A 22,178-nucleotide genomic window follows, 5' to 3' on the forward strand; every position below is an offset into this window, starting at 1 on the left:
GCCAGACATCTCTGTCTCATACACTTCGACAACCATGGAATTAGTCTTCCATTACAAACATTCAAAACTGCTAAGGAGGAGGGTCTCTTAACGGGAGTATGAACAGTAGAATTACAGCAGGTGTTGGATGACTGATTGTCTTTAAACTTTGTAATCTGTTAATTTAAATAAACCAGGAACAGTCTTACAAAGCTATTCTTTCACTTTAATGACAGACAATGGTTTTCCTAAAAAAGAACAGGACAATAAAAACACAACAGCATCCATGCATTTGTCATAAAAGAATACTCTTCACCTCTGTATGTATACGTCATGAAACAAAACCCTGAGCACAGAGGTCACGAACTAAATGAGGAGAATCATTCATCATTCATTAACGTTCAGCTAAATTAAATGCGTGGAAGACATTTGGAACTTCCTAGAATCTAAATGGAAAAACATTTTTTTTGGCACGCCTCGCTGTCGCCAGGAATCGACTCCTTCTTTTGAAGAAAATAAAAAAAAAGAAAGAAGACAATCTGGTGATCTCGCGGTTAACCAGAACAGAGCTGGAGTTTATTTTGGGAACGCATAAACTATTTTAACAACCAACTGCAATCAGTTAAGACACGAGGCAGATGAGGGCAACCTTTTTGATTTTCACGTTGCTCCAAATTGTGCAGAACAGTTTGAAATATCAGTCTTATAAAAAAAAAAAAGATATTACACAAGCCAAACTATTCTGTTTAAGAAAAATATATTTCTTCTGTATTAACAAATATACAAAGTGATTTATTAAAAATTATGTAAAAATAGCTGCTAACAAAAGTCAACATCAGTAGAAAAGGGCTGATCTTAAAGGTAAACTATCTGGCTGTGAAATCGTTCGGTCGACGTCTCTGGCTCACGTGAGGTGGGTCTGGTGAATTCATTACAATGTCCACAGATATGGGAAATGAAAAGCGATCCAGCATCTGCGCAATCTTCTCCTGAGGAACACCCTGTTTGTTCCTCCTGGATGGGGGGAAACAGATCAGAGTGGCTGTGTTAGGGTATGAAATGTGAAGAAGTAGTCTTCTAATCCTATAATAACATGATAATTAAGAAATCCTACTTTTCCAGCTCATAAGGATCAAATTTCCATCTGGTGTCAGGTTCACAAAACTCCACTTTGTATCCTCTCTCCAAAGCCTGTTGCATAAATTGGACATTTATTATTAGGAGCTACGGAGGTGGTCTGAAACACTAAAAAATATAATACATATTGACATTGGACATCATCACTAACCATTCTGACATACGGCTTCATTTCCCAGGCTTGGAGGTTTGTGTTATCAATAATAATGGGAGAACATCCGTCGTGCAGAGCATCTTTAGCTGAGAGAGAATATAGTATTACAAGAAAATACAGATGTATGTTACCAGAAGAGCTTGTGCTTCAACAGTAAAATATTCTCAGTGCAATTGCAAAAAATTAAACTTCCAATGAGTTTGAGATGTGCAACTATTTTACATTCACTTTTTAATAACAATATTAAAGTCTCTTCAGAGCATATTTCTAAAACTTTATTCGCCTGCAGGGCACACACATCAACAACTACAGTCCCCTTTAATAACTTAAACAAAGCTATACCCTGAAAATATGTCAAAATGGAAACTGTATTTCATGACATCAATCACTGAACATGAACATGCATTTAATCAGACCGCACCTCTGCTCTGGTTCCATTCGTGTGCGGCTCCAAGAAGGCCTGGGTCATAGCGGTAGTCATTTTTCTGTGCGAAGTAGTCATCTGTGCTCAAAATGATGCCACTAGGACCAGTGGACAGCAGCTCCCTGTGACAAACAATACCAAAGTGTTGTTTATACAACATGCACGCACAGATGGACGCAAAATAAATTTATGGAACTCAATATTATAATAAGATTTACTTGGCCAGTGTTGATTTCCCAGATCCGGGTAAACCCCTCATGAGGATCAGCACCAGGGATGAAGGGTATGCATGACGATCATCACAGGGATCGCAGTGATGTCGTCGTTCCCACACGTCATTTTCTGGCTCAAAATCTTGATCTAACTGAGACCATTCACCGTTTCTGTCACTAGACATCCTGTTTAGGTTATCTGAGTGTGGAGTATAGCTGAAGTCCCGATAGTCCCTGTCCAAGTGATGAGGCAGATCGCCACGAAAGTCCCGAGAGGGGTGACTGGCTACATTCGGAGGTGGGAACCTAGGAAATGTTGGAAAATGCGACTCGTCTTGATACTGGTTTGTCAAGCCCGGATGATTCGAGGTAGGATTCATAGGTGGTGGCGGGATTTGTGGATTTGGGAACGCAGATAGGGGTGGTCTGTGAGGGAACGGTGGTCTGTGGAATCTGGGATTCGGGGGCCTGTTCAGTGGTGGTGGAGGATAATGCCACTGGTTAGAAACAGCATTAGCAGAGCTGAGCTCCGGGCCTGGCCTCTGTCTTCTCGAGTAGTACGGTTCATTTTGATACCAATGAGGCCACGATGACTGAGTCCCTTCACTGTTTCTCGTGTTGACAATTTTCTCCCCTGGAACATCCTGAGTCTCTTTGCTGGTAGATTTGTTAGGAGGTCTGCGTTGTTGGACGAAGCCCGTATCTTGTTTCCCTGGGTTACCATTAGCACCATCAGGTGTATCGATCCGCTCAAGCTCTTTGTAAAACTCACTCAGCGAGTCGTCAATGTCTGACTTCACCGGGGCTGTTTGTGGAGGAAATGCTGGGCCTATGAAAGCAGTGCTTGTGATTCCCACTTCTTTTAACACACGCTCCCTCACACCTCTGTCCTGACTACTGCAGCCATTACTCACACAGTTGGTATTCTTGTCAGCAGAGTCATCTTTACAATCTTCTGTACTTTCACCCACACACAGCTTTTCTGTGGCATTAGAGGTCGTACAGGAGGATTCAGTGAGAGACATCTGCGTGGGGGGGGAAACAGAACAGTTATTAAATTGGGCAGCCAAGGAAATATCAACTTTAAGAAACTATTTTATCGTATATGCAGCCGTACTACATACAATAACGTTGAATGTAATCTAATCTCCGGTTAATCGGAGTTAGTATATTAGTATGCACGTGTTGGTACCACAGTCACCTTACATTACCATTAATATGTGTATCTGCATTTATAAAACGGTTTCGTAACACATTTACAGTGTTACAATCAAATTAAATCTTTGCCGACAGCTAACGGTCATCTATGAGCTAACGTGTCGCCCCACGCGTTATACGGAAAACAACAAATAAAAGAGTAAATAAAATTAATAAATAACTAAAGTCTTCAACGTAAAGGCGTGCTGTTAATGTCGTCTGTAATGGAAGCTTACCGTACACATTCAAAGTACATAAATGAAAGGACAAAAGTGATATTAATGAACCCAGGTGAGAATTTTTAAACATCGCTGTCGCCTTGTGTTTACGGAAGTGCCTTTATTCTTCTTCGTTTCATTATTTACGGCAGACGAACAGGTTAGTGAGTCCGTCAGCGCCACTGCAGTGCGAGATGGGGAACTACAAAATGTGGACAAAATACACTAAGTGGCCGGTTTGAGTTACAACTGTATGATCAACTTAAATCTAATACTTCCGTTTTGCCAAAATGTGTGATTTTATTAAGCTACTAACTATTCAAATTAGGATTTAGTTTACGTGAACTTTTTTCCTGCATTATATTGAAGGATCTCACAACATAATTTATACCAAATTACAACACATCGGGAAAAACAATATAATTTTAAGGCAAATAAATTGCTGTTACACCAACATTAAAATTTTTTGACTGATTTAACACATATGGAAAACGGTCTGCCTGTCAATAAATCTAAACATGTGTTAGTTACTACACTTTTGTTACAACTCAACATCAGCAAGACTAAGGGGGTGGTGGTGGACTATAGGAGGAACTGGAGGAGACTTGTCCCAGTCACCATCCAGGATGAAGAGGTGGAAATTGTGGACTCGTACAAGTACCTTGGAGTCCACATCAACAATAAACTGGACTGGTCTCATAATAAAGACGCCCTCTACAGGTCGTTTGGTGTCTGTAGTAGACACCTCAAAACCTTCTACCAGTCTATGGTGGCCAGCAGCTCTTCTCTGATGTGGTGTTCTGGTGGGGCGGGGCAAAGACTGGTGAGTTCAACAGAATCAATAAACTTGTGAGGAACGCCCACTCAGTGGTGGGATTGCACTTGGACTGCTTAGAAACTTTGCTGAGAGGAGGGTGAAGGACAAAATCTGTGCAATATTGGACAATCCCTCTCACCTCTGCACGACGAGCTGTGGCTGATGGGCAGCTCATTCAGCCAGCGGATCATCCCACCCCGGTGCAGAACTAAATGCTTCAGACGCTCCTTTGTGCCCACTGCCATCAGACTGTGCAACAGCAGTGTGAACAGCACACAGCTCTGACCTCACCGAGCTCATATGTAGAATACCTACACTGTCACTTTATCCACAACTGCTGTCACTTTGTGTGCTGTACTTTTTGTTGCCTGTTGTCCTGTTTCATGTTGTTGTCCTATTTAATTTCTTTCTGGTCACTGTTTTGCTGCTGTAACATTTGAATTTCCCCAACGGGGATCAATAAAGTACTATCTTATCTTACTAATTAGCAACCTTTTAAGTGGTTTCCATTGTTGCCTTCAGTATGCCACTATGCTATAAAACAACGACAGACACAAACAGCACAAAAACAATTACTCATATTTAAAACAGTAAAAACAGTGATAAATTACAGAATGCACTTCTGAATTAGAGTAAGAATTAATGGTGCAGAGATGAAACATTAGGACTGAAAAGAGGATTCCAGCATGAAATGATGACATGATTTTACCGATGTGAAGTAAATTCAACACTTTAATGATTCCAGTGAAACAACCAACACAACCACAAAATATGTACACAGCATTTACATAAAACATTTGTACAGTTCTTTTTTTTAAGAGGAAGTGTGCTTGTCACAATACAGTCGTATGCATCTACTTTCCATCGCCGACACGCAATGCCTGCGTATCGATCATTGCCAGCTCTTCGTCATTCACCCATTCACCCTCCCCCAAGGAGTCAACGGGTTTGTGAGGTGTGATCTGTGCAGTTTTTAAAGTGCTAGGTGCTCCAGATCTCCGAGGGGGGTTGAAAGTCTTTTTCACAGAAGGAGAAACCACTGGGCCCAGATGGGAGAGACGCGGCGGAGACGGAACACGAGACAGAAAAGCCAGAGCTCTCCTTCTTTTCAGGCTTCTGGGATCTTTTTCTGCCGAAGATGTTTTTGCAGGAACGTTCCTGCTGACAGGTGTTAGAGCTCCAACGCTTCTGATTGGTTTCTGATAAACAGCCTGCATAAAAAGACAGCGTGAAGTGGTTAAGATAAATGTATCTAGGAATAATATACCGGGAGCATAGACATTAACTCACAGCTGTTGAGGAAGCAGGGCTTTGTGGCTGCAGAGCTGGAGAAGAGACGGAGCTCAGGCCATCAGGTCTCAGCAAATGTGAAAGCTTCTCCTCCGCAGTCAGAAAGAAGTTTTCTTGACTCTGACAAGAAAAACAAGGCATACAGAGTGGGCTACGGGTTTTGGCTAATTCCTCATAATTAAAAATCCATTTCTGTTCATAACAACTAATTTTAACTTGACAACACTTCCATGATACTTGAGAAACATTTCACTTCCTATTTAGCATTTCCAATTTCATCTATCATAATCACAAATAAACACTTGTACATTCGTGCTGATTTTGAAGCATGTCAGCATCTGTTGAGGTCTTAACACTGTACCTGGACCAGGTTCTTGATTTGGGTGAGGGATTCCTGCAGGTGCGCTTCTTTGGGGTTCGTAGAGAAGACGGTGAGATCTCCAGCATAGACGACCGGAGTGGGATGCATGGACTGGCCTCTCAGCTGCAGGTTGCTCAGAGCCAAGAGGACACGTGGTTTCAGCACATCTTCCAGGCCAGCCTGAGACAAACTGCTGAAACAGCGCACTTTCACAAAGTTCAGATCCGCGTCGGCCAAAAAGAACGCGGGAGAAGAACCTGTGTGGAAAAGCACAAACGATTAAAACAGTAAATAATAAACTGTTGACAGAAACAAGAAAAGATGAATCTAATTACTTACCCCGTTCATCTACGATACTAATGACACATCCTGTGAGGTCAACCTCTCCACATAGCGGCTGGTATTCTGGGTTTTGAAGATTCACAAAATTTGTGGAGACTCTTGGTTGGAAATGTGCCGACAACCACTCCTGGGAAACCTGAACCATGAAATAAGATATATATTAGAAAATGTTTCTAACTTGCATAGTATATACAAAATTCCAGAAGTGTTTCCTACACTACCTGTAGGTCCAGAAACTGTGTTTTCTTTGTCCCAGTGAGCTGAACGCTTTCAACGGTGCTGCGTTTCTTTCCTTCAGAAGTGGTGAGGTTATAGACTTTGTAGCGACAGCCTTCTTTCAGTAGAGACTGAAGGTCAGAGGACGGTCGCCACAGATTCAACTGGTAAACTAAAACCAAGCAAAAAAAAAAAAATAATAACTACAATGAACACATGCACATAACAGTGTTGTAAATGAATCCAACTAATAGGGATGTACCATTGCCATCTTGGTCCGTGGAATCAGCGACACAAAGCCTCCACACGGGTGTAACATCTCGTCTGGGACAGTTCTTTTCGTTATCCTCTCCTTCAAGAGCCCGTCGATATCGATCTTGTAATTCCGTCTGCTTCTTTTCCATCAGAGAGCGCCTATAAGTATGAAGAGTCTCCAACTGTTGCTCACTCAAGTGAGCCTAGGACATGGATGCAAAAAAAAAGGTAAAATGATGAAACCATTCATATTAAGAGATTAAGAGAAATTTATCCAACAAACAGTGATTCCTATCACCTCGAGGTAAGCTGGGTCATCTCCCACTGCTTCATACAATTCCTCTCCATCCTGGAGACTTGCAATATCCTGATGACTGAGCATTTGTCTTCTGCGTTGGGGCTTTACATTACCTGGAGACAGCAACTTGTTAAAACATTTTTTTTCCCCCTTCAACTCTGTCCTCACCTTGTAGAAACCATTATTCCCACCTTTCTCAGCTTCAAACTGAGCTTGAATCTTGGCAAACAGGATCTCCATAGCTTTTTGTTTATGGCTGTCGTATCGTCTCGCCTCCTTCTCTTCCGCACGAACAGAACGGAACACGACACCTCCATCTGGTTTCCTCTCCATCCACTGGGCAACGTAACGCAAACACGGTCAGCAGCAATCATGACCTGACATGAACCTCTGGGACAAAACTGTGGCAATACTGTGCATCAAAGCAGCATCGACGCACCTGTATGGGGTAGCTTCTCAGTACGACAATGTCAACGCATCCTACTGGTCCCCCATTGCTATAGAAAGAGGAGACTGGGAGCAGGAACGGCCGTGGATCTTTGTGAAACCCCAGCTTAGCATCCCATCGCGCTGGTCTGCTGCTATTGGCACAGATCTAAACAATAAATCAAACAACCTGTTATTTAGCTGCCATGCAAATGCAGTAACTTGTGACATCGTCCTTAAAGCACCTTTAACATGAGAGATTCAGGTGCCTCCAGAGGGGGGCAAGCATCTTGTGATCCCACCAGCTGAGCCCCGTGGATGATCAACTTGCCGCCGACAGCCAGTCGTCCCTTGCGAAGCATCGCTGTCAAAGGTTCATCCAGCTGGGCTTTAATGGCATACCAACCATCCGTCAGCCAAACGACTCCAGACGGATTTTCAACCTTGGCATCGGTGCCTTCCGGAGCGACGGTTTCATTACGACTCTGTTTATTGGGATATTGACCCCTGGAGATGATCTCGGCGACGCAGAGGACCAGGGTTTTGGCGGATGTGTCGTCCTTTTCCATGATTTTTCTCAGAGCTGGCCTACGGCTGTGGTCCACTTCTACATCATACCTTAAAAAAAATAACATAAATGCTGAACATAACAAGCAATAAAACAATAAGTCGACTCACAGATAATCAACAATTAGTCTAATAATTTAAATTTATTTTAAAACGTCAAAAATGATCAAGTTATAACTTCTGCAGTGTTTAAACTTGCTGGTTTTCGCATTAAAGTGAACATGAAATTTCTTTAAATGTTGTCTTTGTGTGTTGGTGCCTTTAAAGTGTTTGGGGTTTTGCTGTTGTAAGGTGTTAGAATAAGGATTTGGAGTTTAACAGCTTCAGTAGAAATAAATGAACACTTGCACTGGCAATTTCTACAACGGTCATTTTTCACTGTTCTGACTTTTTAATCTATTATGAATTATTCATGGACATTCATAAATAAAACATACAAGATTAGTCCTGGTCTTCTATTGTACTTTACATAATAAGTACAGTAAGCTTTACTACTAATGTAAGTACCTGTACTTCAGCTGAAGTAGAACCTGCTCTGGGGTGAGACAAAGGCTGGCCATCGTTTCCGGAAAGGATTTCTCCATGGAGGCTTTCTTCCACACAATCCATCGGTAGTGATTGTACACCCACGCCTCACTTATCAGTTTCGGATCCACACCCGGGGTGTCACATAGTGCTCTGTGGGCAGGAGATAATCAGTACACTGTGCTTGCAGTCTGTTGTTTTGATTACCACTGCATTATATTAGTTGACTACCAAAGTCTGATTAATTTCACTGATACCTATAGAACTCCTCTTTCCCTGCAGTTCCATCATTGCTGGGGATCAGCCATCCTCCATCAGCAAGCTGAACACCACCTCGGTCTATAAATGTTTCCTCTTTCATGAACTTGAGCAAACTGAAGCGAAACGATTCCGCTGTCTCACTTGTGATGTCAGAAACGTGCTTCTGGACTCCATACTCATACAGCTGAAAAACAAAAAAGATCAAAGTTGTATTTTTAATCAAAACTACGACATGCAACTGTTCAGCGTCAGTTATGGTCTTGCCTGTTTTTGGGTGTATCTTGCTGGGGCTTTTCCACTGACTGCCACTTTCAACGGGATCCTCTCCACTCCCGAAGTTTTGGTCAGAAACAAGCTTCCTGGTTGAGGGCGAATGTTCTGGCGCTTCTTTTTCCTGAGCCTCATGGCCTGCATGTCTTGTGCCAACTCAATACTCTCAAGACTCTGATGTATGTCTGTCAAGAGACAATGAACAAATCACAAATCTTATCTACGCTACGCAGAACATCTACAGGTTCAAACTAATTTCACTTAAAAATGAGTGCATCACTGCACCTTGGCTTCTGGAAAGTGTGTCATCCTCATTTGATTCCTTCGCACCAGAACTGACACAGCCAATAGAAAGGCTTTGATTATCTGTCACATTACTACTTGTACTACTTGTACTGTCAACAACGACAGGTTCATCTGTGCTGCCTTGTGTTTTTTTAGTGGGCGGTACATAAGGAATTACAAAGACATCCTCCTCCTTCTTCTGAGGTTTAGAGGAGCTCTCCTGAACAATGCTTCTTTGTCTTTTGAATGGAGGAGTAAATGCAGGAGGTGTTCTTATGTTGTCCTTGAGTGTTGTATTGGCCTCTGTGTTTGCACTTCTGATGAATGGAGGAACGAATGCTGGCTTCTTGGATTGTGCCAATCTGCTGTCTCCTTTGTTTGCTGGATCCTGGAATCGTGTTTCAATAAAGTTTCTCCCACTCCTATAGAAAAGAAATCACACAAGAGTTCATTGTCTGTCAGCTGCATGGAAACGTGACTGACAATCTACAGGCAACTTACCCAAGTGGCTTTGTGATGTTTGGCTGAAGAGCAGTGCTGTACTTGAAAACTCTGTCTTTCCTCACACCTTAATTAAAAAAATAAATAAATGATTGTATGATAGAAATGTGCATTTTTAGGTAACTTGTTATGGTGCTTGTGATTTACCATCTGGACAACTTTTTACTGGGTGAAGTACTGAACTTCTTGGGCCATGAACGATGGTCCTGTCATATTCTTCCAATCGTTTTTTCAGAGGAGGCTCACCTAGATTTTTTTCAAAACAGTAAGTTTAAAAGGCTAACACGCTGAGTTTGCATGTAAGTAACAACCAGACATTTCATTCATTCATGTGTAATAAAGAAAGTGAGGTACTTTTTAAAACAATGTGCATTTCAAATAGTTCAAATTCAAGATAATAGGAAAAACGAGACAAGCAATGCAGTCCTAACAAAAAAAAAAAAACATACTAGTCACATTCTTGAGTACTAGCACAGAACCTCACCAGTCATATCTGCGTCTTCCATGGATCTTTTCCCTCTTCCCCTTTCTTCCTCTGCAGATCGACCTCTGGATTTTAAGTCGTCTTGCTGTGGTCCAGTTTCTGAAGTCAGCGAAAGACTTTGCTCGGCTTCATCTTCTAACAAGGCTTTAGTGCAGTCCAGAGCTTCCTGTGCGAGAAACCTCTGCTGAGTTTCTGTGCAGCCGGTGAGATCAAGTGACTGAAAGTTTAGAACCGAAGACTCATCTGCTCTCATAACTTTAGGTCCCTCGTTGCTGCCTGTCTGATTAATGTCTCCGTCCAACACACTTGGCGTTTTCTGTTCAAGGCCGTCGTGAAGGTTGTCCTCTCGAAATGCATCCGTCTTGTCTTTAGATGGATCAAACTTACGGTTGTCAGGTGGGTTCACTGAACATGAGTTTGAACCATGACTCTCCCCATCATCAAGTTCTTTTAATAGGTTGTTTGCTTTCAGGAGACTTTTCTCTGACACATGGACTTTTGCTCCCCCTGCAGTTTTGAAGCCACAATGCATTTTTTCCATATTGCTTTGAGCATCTTTGTGATCTTTGTCACTCTCCGTTGTGTTTGAGACAGTTGGGACATTTGTGATCACACTCACGTCACTGAAGAGAGTTTTTGCCTTCTCTAAGGCCTCGGGTGAAAGAACTGAAGGTTTGCCGCTGGCTGAAAGAAATGGACGATGAACAGGAGTTTTGAAATGTGACTGTTTTGTGCCAATTTTATCCCCCACCTCATCACTTTCACTCAGCAGGGATTTAGCTTTCTTCAGAGCTTCAGTTGAAATACAAACTCCTTTTCCACTAGCAGTCTGAAATCCACCTCTCTGTGGTGGCAAAGAGTCCTCACTTTCTTTTTCTAGTTTGCCTGTGGCCTCATCAGTGCATCCCTTTCCAGGATTATCAGAAATGCTTATAGACACACTTTCATCTGGTTTCAGCTTTGAAAAGTTTTTCATCTCACTGCCACTTCTACTCACAGGTCCATTGGTATTGTTCATATCACAGTCTGTGAAGAATGCATCTGCCTCTTTCATTATTTGTGATGAAAGAGATTCATCAAAGTCTTTCAGAAGGTGATTTGCTTTCAAAAGATTTTTCTGGGACACTCTGACTTTTTCTCCTCCTGCAGTTGTGAAACCACAATGCGTTTTGTCTGTGTCTTCGCTACCGTTTTGTTTCCTGTCACCATTCCCCGGGATTTCTGCAGCAAAACTGATGTCACTGAACAGAGATTTTGCTTTCTGAAGGGCCTCGGATGAAAGTGACACTTTCTTACCACTGGCTGAAAGAAATCTACCATTCTTGGTTGGTGGATGATGAACTGGAGTTTTTAAATGTGATTGGTTTACACAGATCTTATCATCTGCCTCATCACATTCACTAAACAGGGATTTTGCCTTCTTCAGAGCTTCAGATGAAATAGCTACTCCTTTTCCGCTGGCAGTCTGAAATCCACTTCTCTGTGGCGGCAACGTGTCTTCTCTTTGTTTCCCTTGTTTGCTTGTGTCCTGAGCAGTGCAATCATTTCCAGCCTCCTCAGAAGTTATTTCTCGCATGCTTATATCTGGTTTCTTCTCGCCGACACTTGCACTTATTTGGCGTTTGTCAATGTCCATATCACAGCCTTTGAAGAAAGCATCTGCCTCTTGCATCATTTCTGTTGAAACAGAATTATCAAGTTCTTTAAGGAGAGAATTTGCTTTAGAAAGATTTCTCGGCGACACGTGGACTTTTTCTCGTTCTGCAGTTGTTAAATCACAATGCATTTTCTCTGTGTTCTCGCCATTGTCTTTTTTCTTGTCACCGTGCCTTGTGTGTGAAACGTCTGACATTTCTGCACCAAGACTGATGTCACCGAAGAGAGATTTAGCTTTCTGAAGGGCCTCTGACGAAAGTGTCACTTTCTTACCACTGGCAGAAAGAAATCCACCATTCCTTGCCAGTGGTGCATGAACCGAAGCCTTTAAAAGTGATGGTTGTACACTACTTTCCCCCCCTACTTCATTACATTCACTCAAAAGGGATTTTGCTTTCTTCAGAGCTTCAGACGAAATGACAACTCCTTTTCCGCTGGCAGTCTGAAATCCACCTTTCTGTGGTGGCAGAGTATCTTCCCTTTGCTTCTCTTCTTTGCTTGGATTGTCAGTGCATTTATGTCCAGGCTCCACTGAAATGTTTACTGAGTCTTTTTCATTGGGTTTCAGATTTAAAAAGCTTTTCTTCTTGTTGTCACTTCTACTCATCGGTCCATTACTACCATCCACGTCACAGTCTTTGAAGAAAGCATCTGTCTCTTGCATCGCCTTTGTTGAAATAGAATCATCACATTCTTTCAGAAGATGTTTTGCTTTCAAAACATTTTTCTGTGACACATGGACGTTTGCTCCTCCCGCAGTTGTGAAACCACAGTGGATTTTATCGGTATCTTCAGTGTTGTTTTGTTTCTCATCCCCATTCCTTGTGTGCAAGACAGCTGGGATTTCTTCAGTTAAACTGATGTCGCTAAAAATAGCGTTTGCCTTCAGAAGGGCCTCTGATGATAGTGTCATAGGTTTACCACTCGCTGCAAGGAATCCACCCTTTCTGGGTGGTGGACCGTGAATGTGAGTCTTGGAATGTGATGCCGTTATATGAAATTCACCCTCAGCTCTTTCACATTCACTAAACAGAGTTTTGGCTTTCTTTAGAGCTTCGGATGAAATAACAACTCCTTTTCCACTGGCAGTCTGAAATCCATCTTTCTGCGGTGGCAAAGTATCTTCTGTTTGTTTCACTTGTTTGCTGCTTGTGTCCAGAGTGGATCCATTCCCAGTATTTTCTGGACCGCTAACTGTGAAGCTCTGATCTGGTTTCAGTTTTGAGAAGTTTACACTCTTGTTGCCATTTTTACTCATTAGTCCATCATTCATGTCCATATCACAGGCTTTAAACAAAGCATCTCCCTCTTGCATTGCTTCTGTTGAAACAGATTCATCAAATCCTTTCAGAAGATGTTTTGTTTTACAAAGACTTTTCCGTGGCATGTGGACATTTTCTCCACCTGCAGTTGTGATACTAGAATTTATTTTCTTGGCATCTTCAGCTTTGTCTTGCTTCTTGTCATTGTATTTCACACTTGGGTGTGAAAGGTGTGGCATCGCGTCGCTTAAACTGATATCACTGAAGAGAGTTTTTGCTTTCTGAAGGGCGTCCGATGAAAGTGCTACTTTTTTACCACTGGCTGAAAGAAACCCAACATTACTGGACGGTGGATGCTGAACTGGAGTTTTCTTGAGAGGTGCAGAAGAAAAGCCAACTCCTTTTCCCCTGGCTATATGTAAGCCAGAGCATTTTGGTGGTGGAGCACAAATATTAACACTGAGCTGTTCTGTTCTTAATGCTTTTTGACTCAGTTGTTTGTTTGTGTCCTCAAGTATATGAACCTCGTTCAACAGACTTTCAGCCTTTTTGATTGCATCAGCTGACACAGATACTTTCTTCCCGCTGGCTGTACAGAATCCATTGCCACTGCTCAAACTACTGACAGAAGAGGAATCAATATTCTTTGATGTGTTGCACAGCATGGAAGAAAATTGCTTTGAAGAGGAAAACTGGTTTCCATGGGGAGATGGTTCATTTTTTAAAGCCGGTGCACCATTATAACCTATACCATTCATTTTCACATCATCTACGGGTGGTTTCTTAGAGTGATGTGACACCTGTCCAGCATGTTCGAACTTGATGCCTCCATTCATACATTCTGCCGCAGGTTGAATGCTCTTCTTATGCTTGATTTTGGCACCATTTTCATCGATTTGCTGGTCTGTTGATTTCTGATCTGTCAGGTTCTCCTCTAAATCTGCAAATAAAGCTCTAGCTTTGCTCAGGCATGCTTTTGAAACTCTCAAAGCATTTCCTCCTGCAGTCTTAAATGCTACAGCACGCATCAAAGGATTCTCCAGCTTGTTTGTTTCAGTGTGTTCAGTTTTGTCAAGACTTTGTGGTTCAGTTGACATAAGACTGCCTTCAGTAATGTGCTCTGAAGAGGACGTTGCCTCGCCAACAGAGGAATTTTCTTTTGTCACTGTACTTGACATTGACATACCTGTGGCTTTACTTGAAGCATCTGCTCCTCTACTATTTCTCTTATCAATTAAAACAGAGGTCATTTGGTCAGGCATCACAGTTTTTGCCATGTGCTTTTCAGCATCTGAGTTGAAGCTGTCATCAAAATCTATACCCTTAAGAAAATCCGGGTCAAGTTCCTTGTCAGTGTTCTGTGGAGTGGCGGCATCATCTTGACTATGCTTTTTTGGCTTTTCAGTTTTGAACTGTGTAAATTCAAATTGGCTATCTGCCTCTTCCAACAGAGTGCACAGTTCTGTCACATCAGCCATTTGTGAAGCTGTTAATTGGCAAGTGTTATCCCCAAATGTTTCTGTTAAAGGCAGTTGCTGATTCGAGTTAGAGGTTGTACTTTTCACTGATGCATTACTTGTTTTATTTGTATGTTCAGCAGCACGGTCTGATTTGATTTGATGATCAGTAAAAGTCCTTTCACCCTCAGTCTCTTCAAAGAGATTCTTGGCTCTCTCCAGGTTGGCAGAGGAAATCTGTATTCCCTTATTTGAAGCTGTTTTGAACCCTGATGTATGGAGGGAAGGAAGAGAAACTGCAGCTTTCTCTGGCAGACTGCCACAGACCTGGCCATTTAGTGGAATGCAATTAATGTTATCGACAGATCCTTCTGAACTCGTTGGTAGTTGCGCTGATGTGCCCTCTAAGTGCAGCTCACTCTCTCCTCCAGAGCCCAGTGTCTCCCTTTTCTCAAGGCGGGAGCTCTGTCCACTAGAAATTGTGGTTTTAGATTCAGCACCAAAATGCACTTTTCTTTTTTCTTTCTTTGCAGATGGGAAAGACGGTTGACTTTGACCAATGTCCTCTGAGCAAGGAAGAACAAATGAAGATGCGCTCATATGGGTGTTGTCTGCCACACCAGACTGGAATCCACTGTCACCTGTGGCGCCATCATTGATGGAGAAATTTTGATTGGTGGTAAAAACAGGTTTTCTGATGCCATCAGAATCATAGCGAAGGGTTGCTTGCATTGCCTTTTGCTTGGCTTGTTTCATGGCAGACAGACAAGTCGATGGACAGAAATGATCCCTTTGTGTATCCTCTGCTGCTTTACTCTGTTTACAAGGTTCTGCCATTTGGCTGAAGTCTTGTGCAAAATCTCTGCCAAGCTGTGAAATATCAAGATCCTGGATTTTTGCTTGAACGGAGGAATGCAGATTTTCACCAGGGAGATTTACTTGGATTGCTGTATTCCCAACAGGGCAATAGACTGCTTCATCTGGGCCTTTCCCCAACTGCTTGACACTCACATCTTGTCCTAAAAGAAAGCATTAAAAAACAGTCATTGTAGAAAGGGAACTATTTCCATGTTAATAGAGAACATATTATCACATTTTCACAATTTATATGCATGAGAAATGTGTTACCAGAATTTGGAATCCCTGGTGATGAGTCCATCTTGTGTGACGGTTGCAAAGTCCCAACGGTGTAAACAAATTTTCTCTTTTTTGTAATAACTCCAGAGTCTGTGACTTTTATGAGTGGTCTGACAGACTGCCCAGAATCTGAGTTCTTCAGCCGCTGTGTTAAAATATCACCATCCACAGAAGGTGGCATTTGAGATAAAGTCAATGGGGACCACTGACTCAGTCCTGTGTCTCCAGTTTTTACCAATGGTGATGAGGGAATGCTGCCAGGTTCCTGGTGGTGTGTTCTTTCTTCACTGGTGTGGTTTGTTGTTGAGATGTCTGGAGAACCACAGCCATTTACGTTTGTCTGAGTGATTTGCTTCCGCTTGGCTCTGTCGAGTTTCACTTTTCTCAGTGATGAACTACTGTTGGCAAAAAACAGTGAGAGAGCATTTTCGGCTCCATCCAGGACACTTGCTACTGTGGTGCGAATTTCTTCATCCTCAATAGCATCTGGCAGCTTCTGTCGCCAAATGCCATCAGTCTTTTTTAATGAAGCCTCGGGGGAAGCAGCACCTATTGACAAAAGAGAAGCAGTCAGTATTAAATTCAATATAATATCAATATTATGCCTCTAAAAGTGTACGCAAACCAACATATGTACATTGCACTAATGCGGTCTTTAAAATATTAGTGAAAAATGATAAGGAAAATCTCAGTACCTTCGCAAACAGAAGGCATATCACTGTTTTTGGCCAGTTCATTTCCAACTGTAGATGTTTTTGAAAGAGAAGGGAAAAGCTTCCACGCCAACTGGGAATGGAAAGAAAAAAGAAAACAAAATATGTTAAGTAATATGAATGATTTTTTTCTTACCATATCTGCTTCATCTGCATTATTCAACAATAACAAAAAAAATATATAATAGCGTAATATGCAATTTTCATTTCTTTGACGTACCATCCTCCAACATCAGTTCCTCTCTTCTTACTTTGATCATATTTCAGATTTTAAAATGTGAGGAATACAGTTTAGTTTATAAGTACTTTAAGTAATTTCACCTTTGTACAAAACCACAATGGATTTAAAATCAAGCGGCAAGATGTGACTGACATTTTGGCTTTACGCTTACATTTAAGAGGTTTAAAATACATATTAACTAGGCCTGCATTTTTGTAATCCATGGGTTTAAGGCTTTCCATCCAAGCATTATATTAATCTGTATATTCATGTTAGTATGTCCAATTCCTTCTGAGTTTGTAATATGGAGGGACTACATGAAAAATGTCCAAAACGGTTAAAATTATATTTTTGTTTGTCACACAAACACAGTTGCTTGGTTTTAGACACTTAAATGTAACATATCTAAGTGCTGCTTTGCTGTTAAAAAATATAACATGCAGGTTTCCCAGAAGTGCCACACGAGCTCAAGCTGAATAGTGCCGTGTAGATTGAGCCTTGCTGTTCTCCATTTACAGAGCCTGTGCTGTGCACAAACGGCTGATATTTTTTTGGCTTACTTCCATAAATTTGGGAATGGGATTAGACGGCTTATTCCAGCACTATGAAAGTCTAAGGTCAACGATGTTGTGGTGAACAGATGCACTGTCTGTCTTGGCAACTGAGCAAAACATTTTAATGTCAAGTTTCTAATTCAAGCTTGCGTGTCACTGACATGAAACTAACACAGAATGAGAAAGATTGATGATGTCTGTTGTGTGTTTGCGCTGGATGGAGTACTCACAACAACATCTTTGTCTCCAGCAACAGTCTCCGGACAAGAACTCTCTTCATTTTTAGCTGTGAAAAAAATGAAAAAATACACAGATTAGTTAAAAAAACAAAACAAAATCACATATTTGTATTCACTTTTAAAACAACGGTTTGTTTCTTTTACTTACATAGAATCAGAGTGGATGACTCTGGTGGGGTATTCAACGAACTGGTCCATGAATAATCAGGATTGATCTGTGCACCAAGACTTTCAGAAATACGGTTGGCATAGCTGATCTGCACCATCACAAGAGATTACAAGAGCAGAAACTTTAACTCCTGAACACAGTTCCAGAGAATCAATGACAGAAATACTGATATTAGACTGAAAATACTTACTGTGGATTTATGTGGAGTGTGAATTAGACCTGTGTGAACAGCAGAAGACAACAAATGTTACCACCGATGATTACATCTTAGCCAATTCATACCAATGAAACAGGGATGGATTTTCAGCTCACCAAAAGTGTCCTGAGGCTGGATACCATTGAATGTGTCAACTGGGACTCTAAAATGACCAAAAACAGACAAAAACTTCAGCAATATGATCAAGAAAACAGCTCAGAATGGAAAATTTTAGAGAATAAAACTTCATCATGAACATATTTTTCTCAAAATACAATCCTTCAAGTTTTATGTTAAAATCAGCTACTTATAATCAATATCACATTATGACAAATCACTTGATAAAGATAAACTTCGTTCCCACTAATGGTACTTACAAGAACAACATTGTGAAAACTGTGTAATATTTTAAACACTAATCTCTTTATTGCTGTTGCACTCACCTCTGTTTAGACGTGTGAAACAAATTTGGACTTGTTGCTGCCCATGGTAATGGTCCTTTTTCTAAGATGCAACATGAAGAATCATAATTTTCACTTTCAACCATGAGAAAGACTCAACAATACAGACAAAAGTAGCAAACTGCAAATTATGACAACAGATCCATATTCTCACTGAGCGAGCATTTATGTGATGGAAAGTGTTTTAATATTGTTTACATATTGATATGCAAGTATTTATGTGGATGTATATGTGGGGATGCCGCCAGGATGGGGTGGGGGAACGGTTCACAACTTTTGTAAGAAATTATATCAATATTGTTGATATGGAAAAACTACAAAGTTGCAAAAAAAGGTGTTTTAATATGCATTACTGCATAAATCCTTCAACAATCAAATCTTACCTTGTTCAGCAGTGAACGAATGCTCATCATCCGTTTCATCTGACACAATTCGCCTGCATCTGAAAACTTTGGGGGTTGAGAACAGCTGACTGTCTACTGCAGTTTTGTCTAAATGTCTTGTAAAATATCCCTCTTGGTTTGCACACAGCTCATCTTGGTCCGAGACATTTTCTTCATTAGCTTGAGCTGTCAGTACCTCAAACCAGTTGGGATCCAGTGGTCCCAATTCTAAAAAAATATAAATAATTGGTAATAGATCATTCATAAGCACATTTAACCACAAAAGAATAGTTTTACTGTGTAAATGCATAAAGATGAGGACTGTGCAACTAAGTAAAGCTTATAATATTCAGTGTTTGTTTGCAGCAGCCACCCAGGCTATAAATAGCATCTGTAACTGTAATGATGATCAGAGTCTGCTCTGCTCCTTTGCAACTTCACATTAATGTCATCTTACCTTTCAATATATCATCTTTGAATGCGTCGTACATTTGCTTTGAGGCTGAATCCATTCCAGACTTGCGTAACTCTTATAGTTTGCTACGTGGCATACCTGGCCTGAGAAGAAAAAATATTTTAATCATTACTTTGTCATCATCACTAAAAAGCAGAAACTGCCTAAGCTTGTTAGCTTCGAGCTCAATGATGCGATACATCACAGCCTGCTGCAGCTTCCGATTCCACTAAAACGAATTAGCCGCTAATAAACAGAGCTAAAGGCAAAGCTATTCCAGTAAAACTGTCAGGCAGATAACGTTGGGGTTTGTTATTGTTGGTTGTCAACGTTAAGAAATCACGGCGAACTTTACACTGAAAGAAACCAGATAGTAAAATAAGTTTTCAAGTTACTTAAACAACATGACGACGTACAAGAGTTTGGACTTTCACGCCGCGATGAAACCATGGATAAAAACGTTGACGAGATGCTTTAGACGGATTGCAAAACCATTGGGTAAAACAACATATAAGTAAGTTATTTATTCACAGCGGGTCAGTCTGCTAGCTAGCTAGTTGGTGCGTGCAATAAACAAACCTCGCGCGCCACGTACCGGAACTTATAGCGCCTTCAAAATACTTTTCAAATAAAACTGCGGAGACGCGTATTTAGTTGATTAAAACAAATGTAACAAGCATAATATATTATTAGAAGACAATACTAAAACAGTTGTTAACATGTGTATTGTATGTGTATTTAACATGTGTTAAAGTAAAAATGATTACGCTTGAAACGTAAGGATGCTTTTATTTTCTAAAGGCAGGCTTCCGTCTTCCTGTCTTCATACCAACCCCGCCCCCTTCCTTAAGATTGACTATAGCTAGAGCTTTTATTATTAGTTAACAAAGTCAGGAAATTAAACCATGATTAACAAATGTAAGTTTTATTGTATTGTTACATAAGTGTACAGAACACCAAAGTACAGTACATTGCAAAGGCAGTAGTATTTACAAGGCAAGAGGCTGCAACAACTCATGTGGAAGCTTTGCAAATATATTGCAACTCATTCTGCATGCAAACTGTAACTTCATAAAAATACAATCTTATGAGTCTGAGCCAAGCCCTCCTTTTCACTATGTACAATTATTCAGTTAAAATAGTTTCTGCATTTGTTCATAAACATTACTCTTACACTTTATAGTACATAGAATTTGCAAGCTTGGCAGGTTTTAACAGATGAAACAAAAATATTTGTTTTCTATAAATCTAGTCTGATAAAAGCATCTTTTTCTCTGGCTTACAATATAAATAACTAATCTATTTGCTAAAAGCTGCACAGTTAGAAGGTACAGTAAGATGTTTTAAGTAACAGATAACCCACACAGCTGCATGTAGGTTTGGAGGGACATTACAGTAGATTTGCAGCATGTAGTTTAATACGAACCACTTCATCAATCAGCATCAATAATTCCATCTGTGATGGTCGTCAGATTTAAAATTACACACTCAAGCACACTTTCAGCACACCTGCACCCACACACAAACACACACACAAGGCCCACAACTTTACTAAAGTCACGAGGCCTCCCTTTTTCCGTACTAACAGTGTCCATGTGATCCATTGCTATGATATTCAAATACATTCTTTCAGGAGACAGTAAACGTCTTCCACTTCAGTGAAGGATTGCACATTTTCCCTTGACAAATAAAACAAAACAACTGAAAAAGAATCATTTAGCTTTGGTATGTCATCTGTTAAATGTGAAAGTTGGTGACCTCAGTAGTAAGTGGTCGCTTTGTGACAGTTTCTCTTATTATTAGTGCAATAAAAGCCTAACTCTGTTTACAACAGCAAAGTCACTCGTCTGTCTAAAAACAACAGTATTGCTGCACGTCTGAAGATCTGACATTATGACTTCCTGATGTACTCTGAGCAAGAAGAGGAAACAGGGGTTTGGTTATTCCCAGGAGAGAGCACTGAGATGATAGCAGCTACCCCAGACAGGAAGAGAGGCATGACACCAGGTGTAACACGCTGTCAGACCGGCATCAGAGAGTCGAGCCTGAAACCCTGGAGTCTGGAAGAAAAGCCGTGATAGCTCTGTAGCCCTGAGCTCGCCGGATCATGTCCCGAGTCTCTCCATTAAGTTCCATCAGCTTCGCAGAGATGTCTGTCAGGTCCTGCTTTGAGCCCACGAGAGCAAATGTTCCTGTCTGACCTAGAGTCTGATGTCTGAAGTAGATGTTCAGTAACGTTTGGACTTCATCCTCAGAAGGACTGCCAAAGATGTCATTAGGCCAAATTGTCCTGCAAAGAAACAAAAGGTACTCACTGACATGTGATATCTAGTTGCACACACTACAAAGAGAAAAAAACATTTTGCGTATCTTACCTGCACTCTCGAATGCAGCGAATTGCTGTGGGAAACTCATTGTTCTTCAGACCCTCGAGGATGGCCTGCACAGCGGCCTCAGAGGAGCAGAGAGTGGGCTCAAGGCAGGAGCTCTCACGGCCAGCCAGCTCATCATCCGTCACCGAGGCTGCTGCTGCCCTCAGGTTACTCTTTAAATGATTCAGCTCTCTGGACATATTTGTCAGCTGAACGTCGAAAGGGATTAATGTTATTAAACAGGGACAATGATCAGACAGCGGGTGTCATGGATTCAAAAGCAGAAGAAAAGAAAATGCGCATACCTCAGGAATAGAGCTTATTGCGTGGACCTGTTCAATCAGCTTACAGTAGGATTGAAAAAGCAGCAATAACTGGAAGTGAAGTTTGTAGAGTCTTTGACAGAGCTCCAGTTGCTGGAAGAAAGAAGAACAAAAGTTATTAGCAAAAAAAAACAACCTTGCTCTCTTCAAATCAGCTAGATTTCTCGATCTTGGGGTTTACTCAATACTTAACTGGACATTTTCTGGGTAATGCTTTTGGTCGACAATGAGTTTAGATATAACAACTACAAAAGACTGCTGAAAATTACAGAACAGTAAATACAAGGTTGGCTTTCAGACAAAGGAGAGTAGAAACAAGCCTTATCCAACTTACAGCCAGAGATTCCATTTGCTACCAAGCAA

General features: G+C 41.1%; 3 protein-coding genes across 11 annotated transcripts in view; all 3 read right to left on the bottom strand.

The window, feature by feature from the left end:
- Positions 1 to 184: 184 nt before the first annotated feature.
- n4bp2l2 (NEDD4 binding protein 2-like 2) lies at positions 185 to 3,447 on the bottom strand. Its single transcript, XM_047593268.1, has 6 exons — positions 3,340 to 3,447; positions 1,913 to 2,931; positions 1,692 to 1,816; positions 1,268 to 1,356; positions 1,094 to 1,170; positions 185 to 993 (listed from the first exon to the last, which is right to left on the bottom strand). Exons 1-6 carry the CDS (start codon positions 3,346 to 3,348, stop codon positions 846 to 848), a joined length of 1,467 nt encoding a protein of 488 aa, XP_047449224.1. The 5' UTR covers positions 3,349 to 3,447; the 3' UTR covers positions 185 to 845.
- Positions 3,448 to 4,858: 1,411 nt separating this feature from the next.
- Positions 4,859 to 19,688, bottom strand: brca2 (BRCA2 DNA repair associated). The gene is made up of 27 exons (XM_047595204.1): positions 19,537 to 19,688; positions 19,124 to 19,224; positions 18,667 to 18,894; positions 18,266 to 18,326; positions 17,939 to 17,985; positions 17,817 to 17,845; positions 17,606 to 17,714; positions 17,449 to 17,504; positions 16,427 to 16,517; positions 15,723 to 16,280; positions 10,220 to 15,613; positions 9,883 to 9,981; positions 9,736 to 9,802; positions 9,235 to 9,656; positions 8,944 to 9,134; positions 8,676 to 8,863; positions 8,401 to 8,571; positions 7,572 to 7,944; positions 7,340 to 7,495; positions 7,092 to 7,236; positions 6,901 to 7,013; positions 6,610 to 6,805; positions 6,353 to 6,519; positions 6,129 to 6,267; positions 5,790 to 6,046; positions 5,429 to 5,548; positions 4,859 to 5,349 (listed from the first exon to the last, which is right to left on the bottom strand). Exons 2-27 carry the CDS (start codon positions 19,176 to 19,178, stop codon positions 4,993 to 4,995), a joined length of 9,789 nt encoding a protein of 3,262 aa, XP_047451160.1. The 5' UTR covers positions 19,179 to 19,224; positions 19,537 to 19,688; the 3' UTR covers positions 4,859 to 4,992.
- A 341-nt stretch (positions 19,689 to 20,029) lies between these two features.
- The window catches only part of frya (furry homolog a (Drosophila)), a 47,236-nt gene continuing 45,087 nt past the window's right edge, over positions 20,030 to 22,178 (bottom strand). For 6 of the 9 annotated variants that reach the window (XM_047593869.1, XM_047593867.1, XM_047593866.1 and 3 more), the window contains 4 exons: positions 22,150 to 22,167; positions 21,798 to 21,908; positions 21,496 to 21,701; positions 20,030 to 21,410 (listed from right to left, as the gene is read on the bottom strand). In XM_047593869.1, the coding sequence (XP_047449825.1) occupies positions 21,152 to 21,410; positions 21,496 to 21,701; positions 21,798 to 21,908; positions 22,150 to 22,167 (594 nt within the window). In that variant the 3' untranslated portion in view covers positions 20,030 to 21,151. Of the gene's footprint in view, positions 21,411 to 21,495; positions 21,702 to 21,797; positions 21,909 to 22,149; positions 22,168 to 22,178 lie in introns of those variants that run through there. The other 3 variants (XM_047593868.1, XM_047593875.1, XM_047593874.1) reach the window with 2 other exon arrangements.

Source organism: Mugil cephalus, chromosome 9, assembly GCF_022458985.1.
Source record: "Mugil cephalus isolate CIBA_MC_2020 chromosome 9, CIBA_Mcephalus_1.1, whole genome shotgun sequence".
Lineage (NCBI taxonomy): Eukaryota > Metazoa > Chordata > Actinopteri > Mugiliformes > Mugilidae > Mugil > Mugil cephalus.

Excerpts from the sequence above, each read along its gene's own strand:
- n4bp2l2 (XM_047593268.1), bottom strand. Across the intron at positions 1,817-1,912 it reads GGGAAATCAACACTGGCCAA|GGAGCTGCTGTCCACTGGTC; the intron begins GTAAATCTTATT and ends TGTTTGTCACAG. Across the intron at positions 1,357-1,691 it reads CGAATGGAACCAGAGCAGAG|CTAAAGATGCTCTGCACGAC; the intron begins GTGCGGTCTGAT and ends ATTCTCTCTCAG.
- brca2 (XM_047595204.1), bottom strand. The coding sequence starts at position 19,178 with ATGGATTCAGCCTCAAAGCAAATGTACGACGCATTCAAAGATGATATA. Across the intron at positions 7,237-7,339 it reads TGAGAAGCTACCCCATACAG|TGGATGGAGAGGAAACCAGA; the intron begins GTGCGTCGATGC and ends TACGTTGCCCAG. Across the intron at positions 6,268-6,352 it reads CACAGTTTCTGGACCTACAG|GTTTCCCAGGAGTGGTTGTC; the intron begins GTAGTGTAGGAA and ends TTCATGGTTCAG.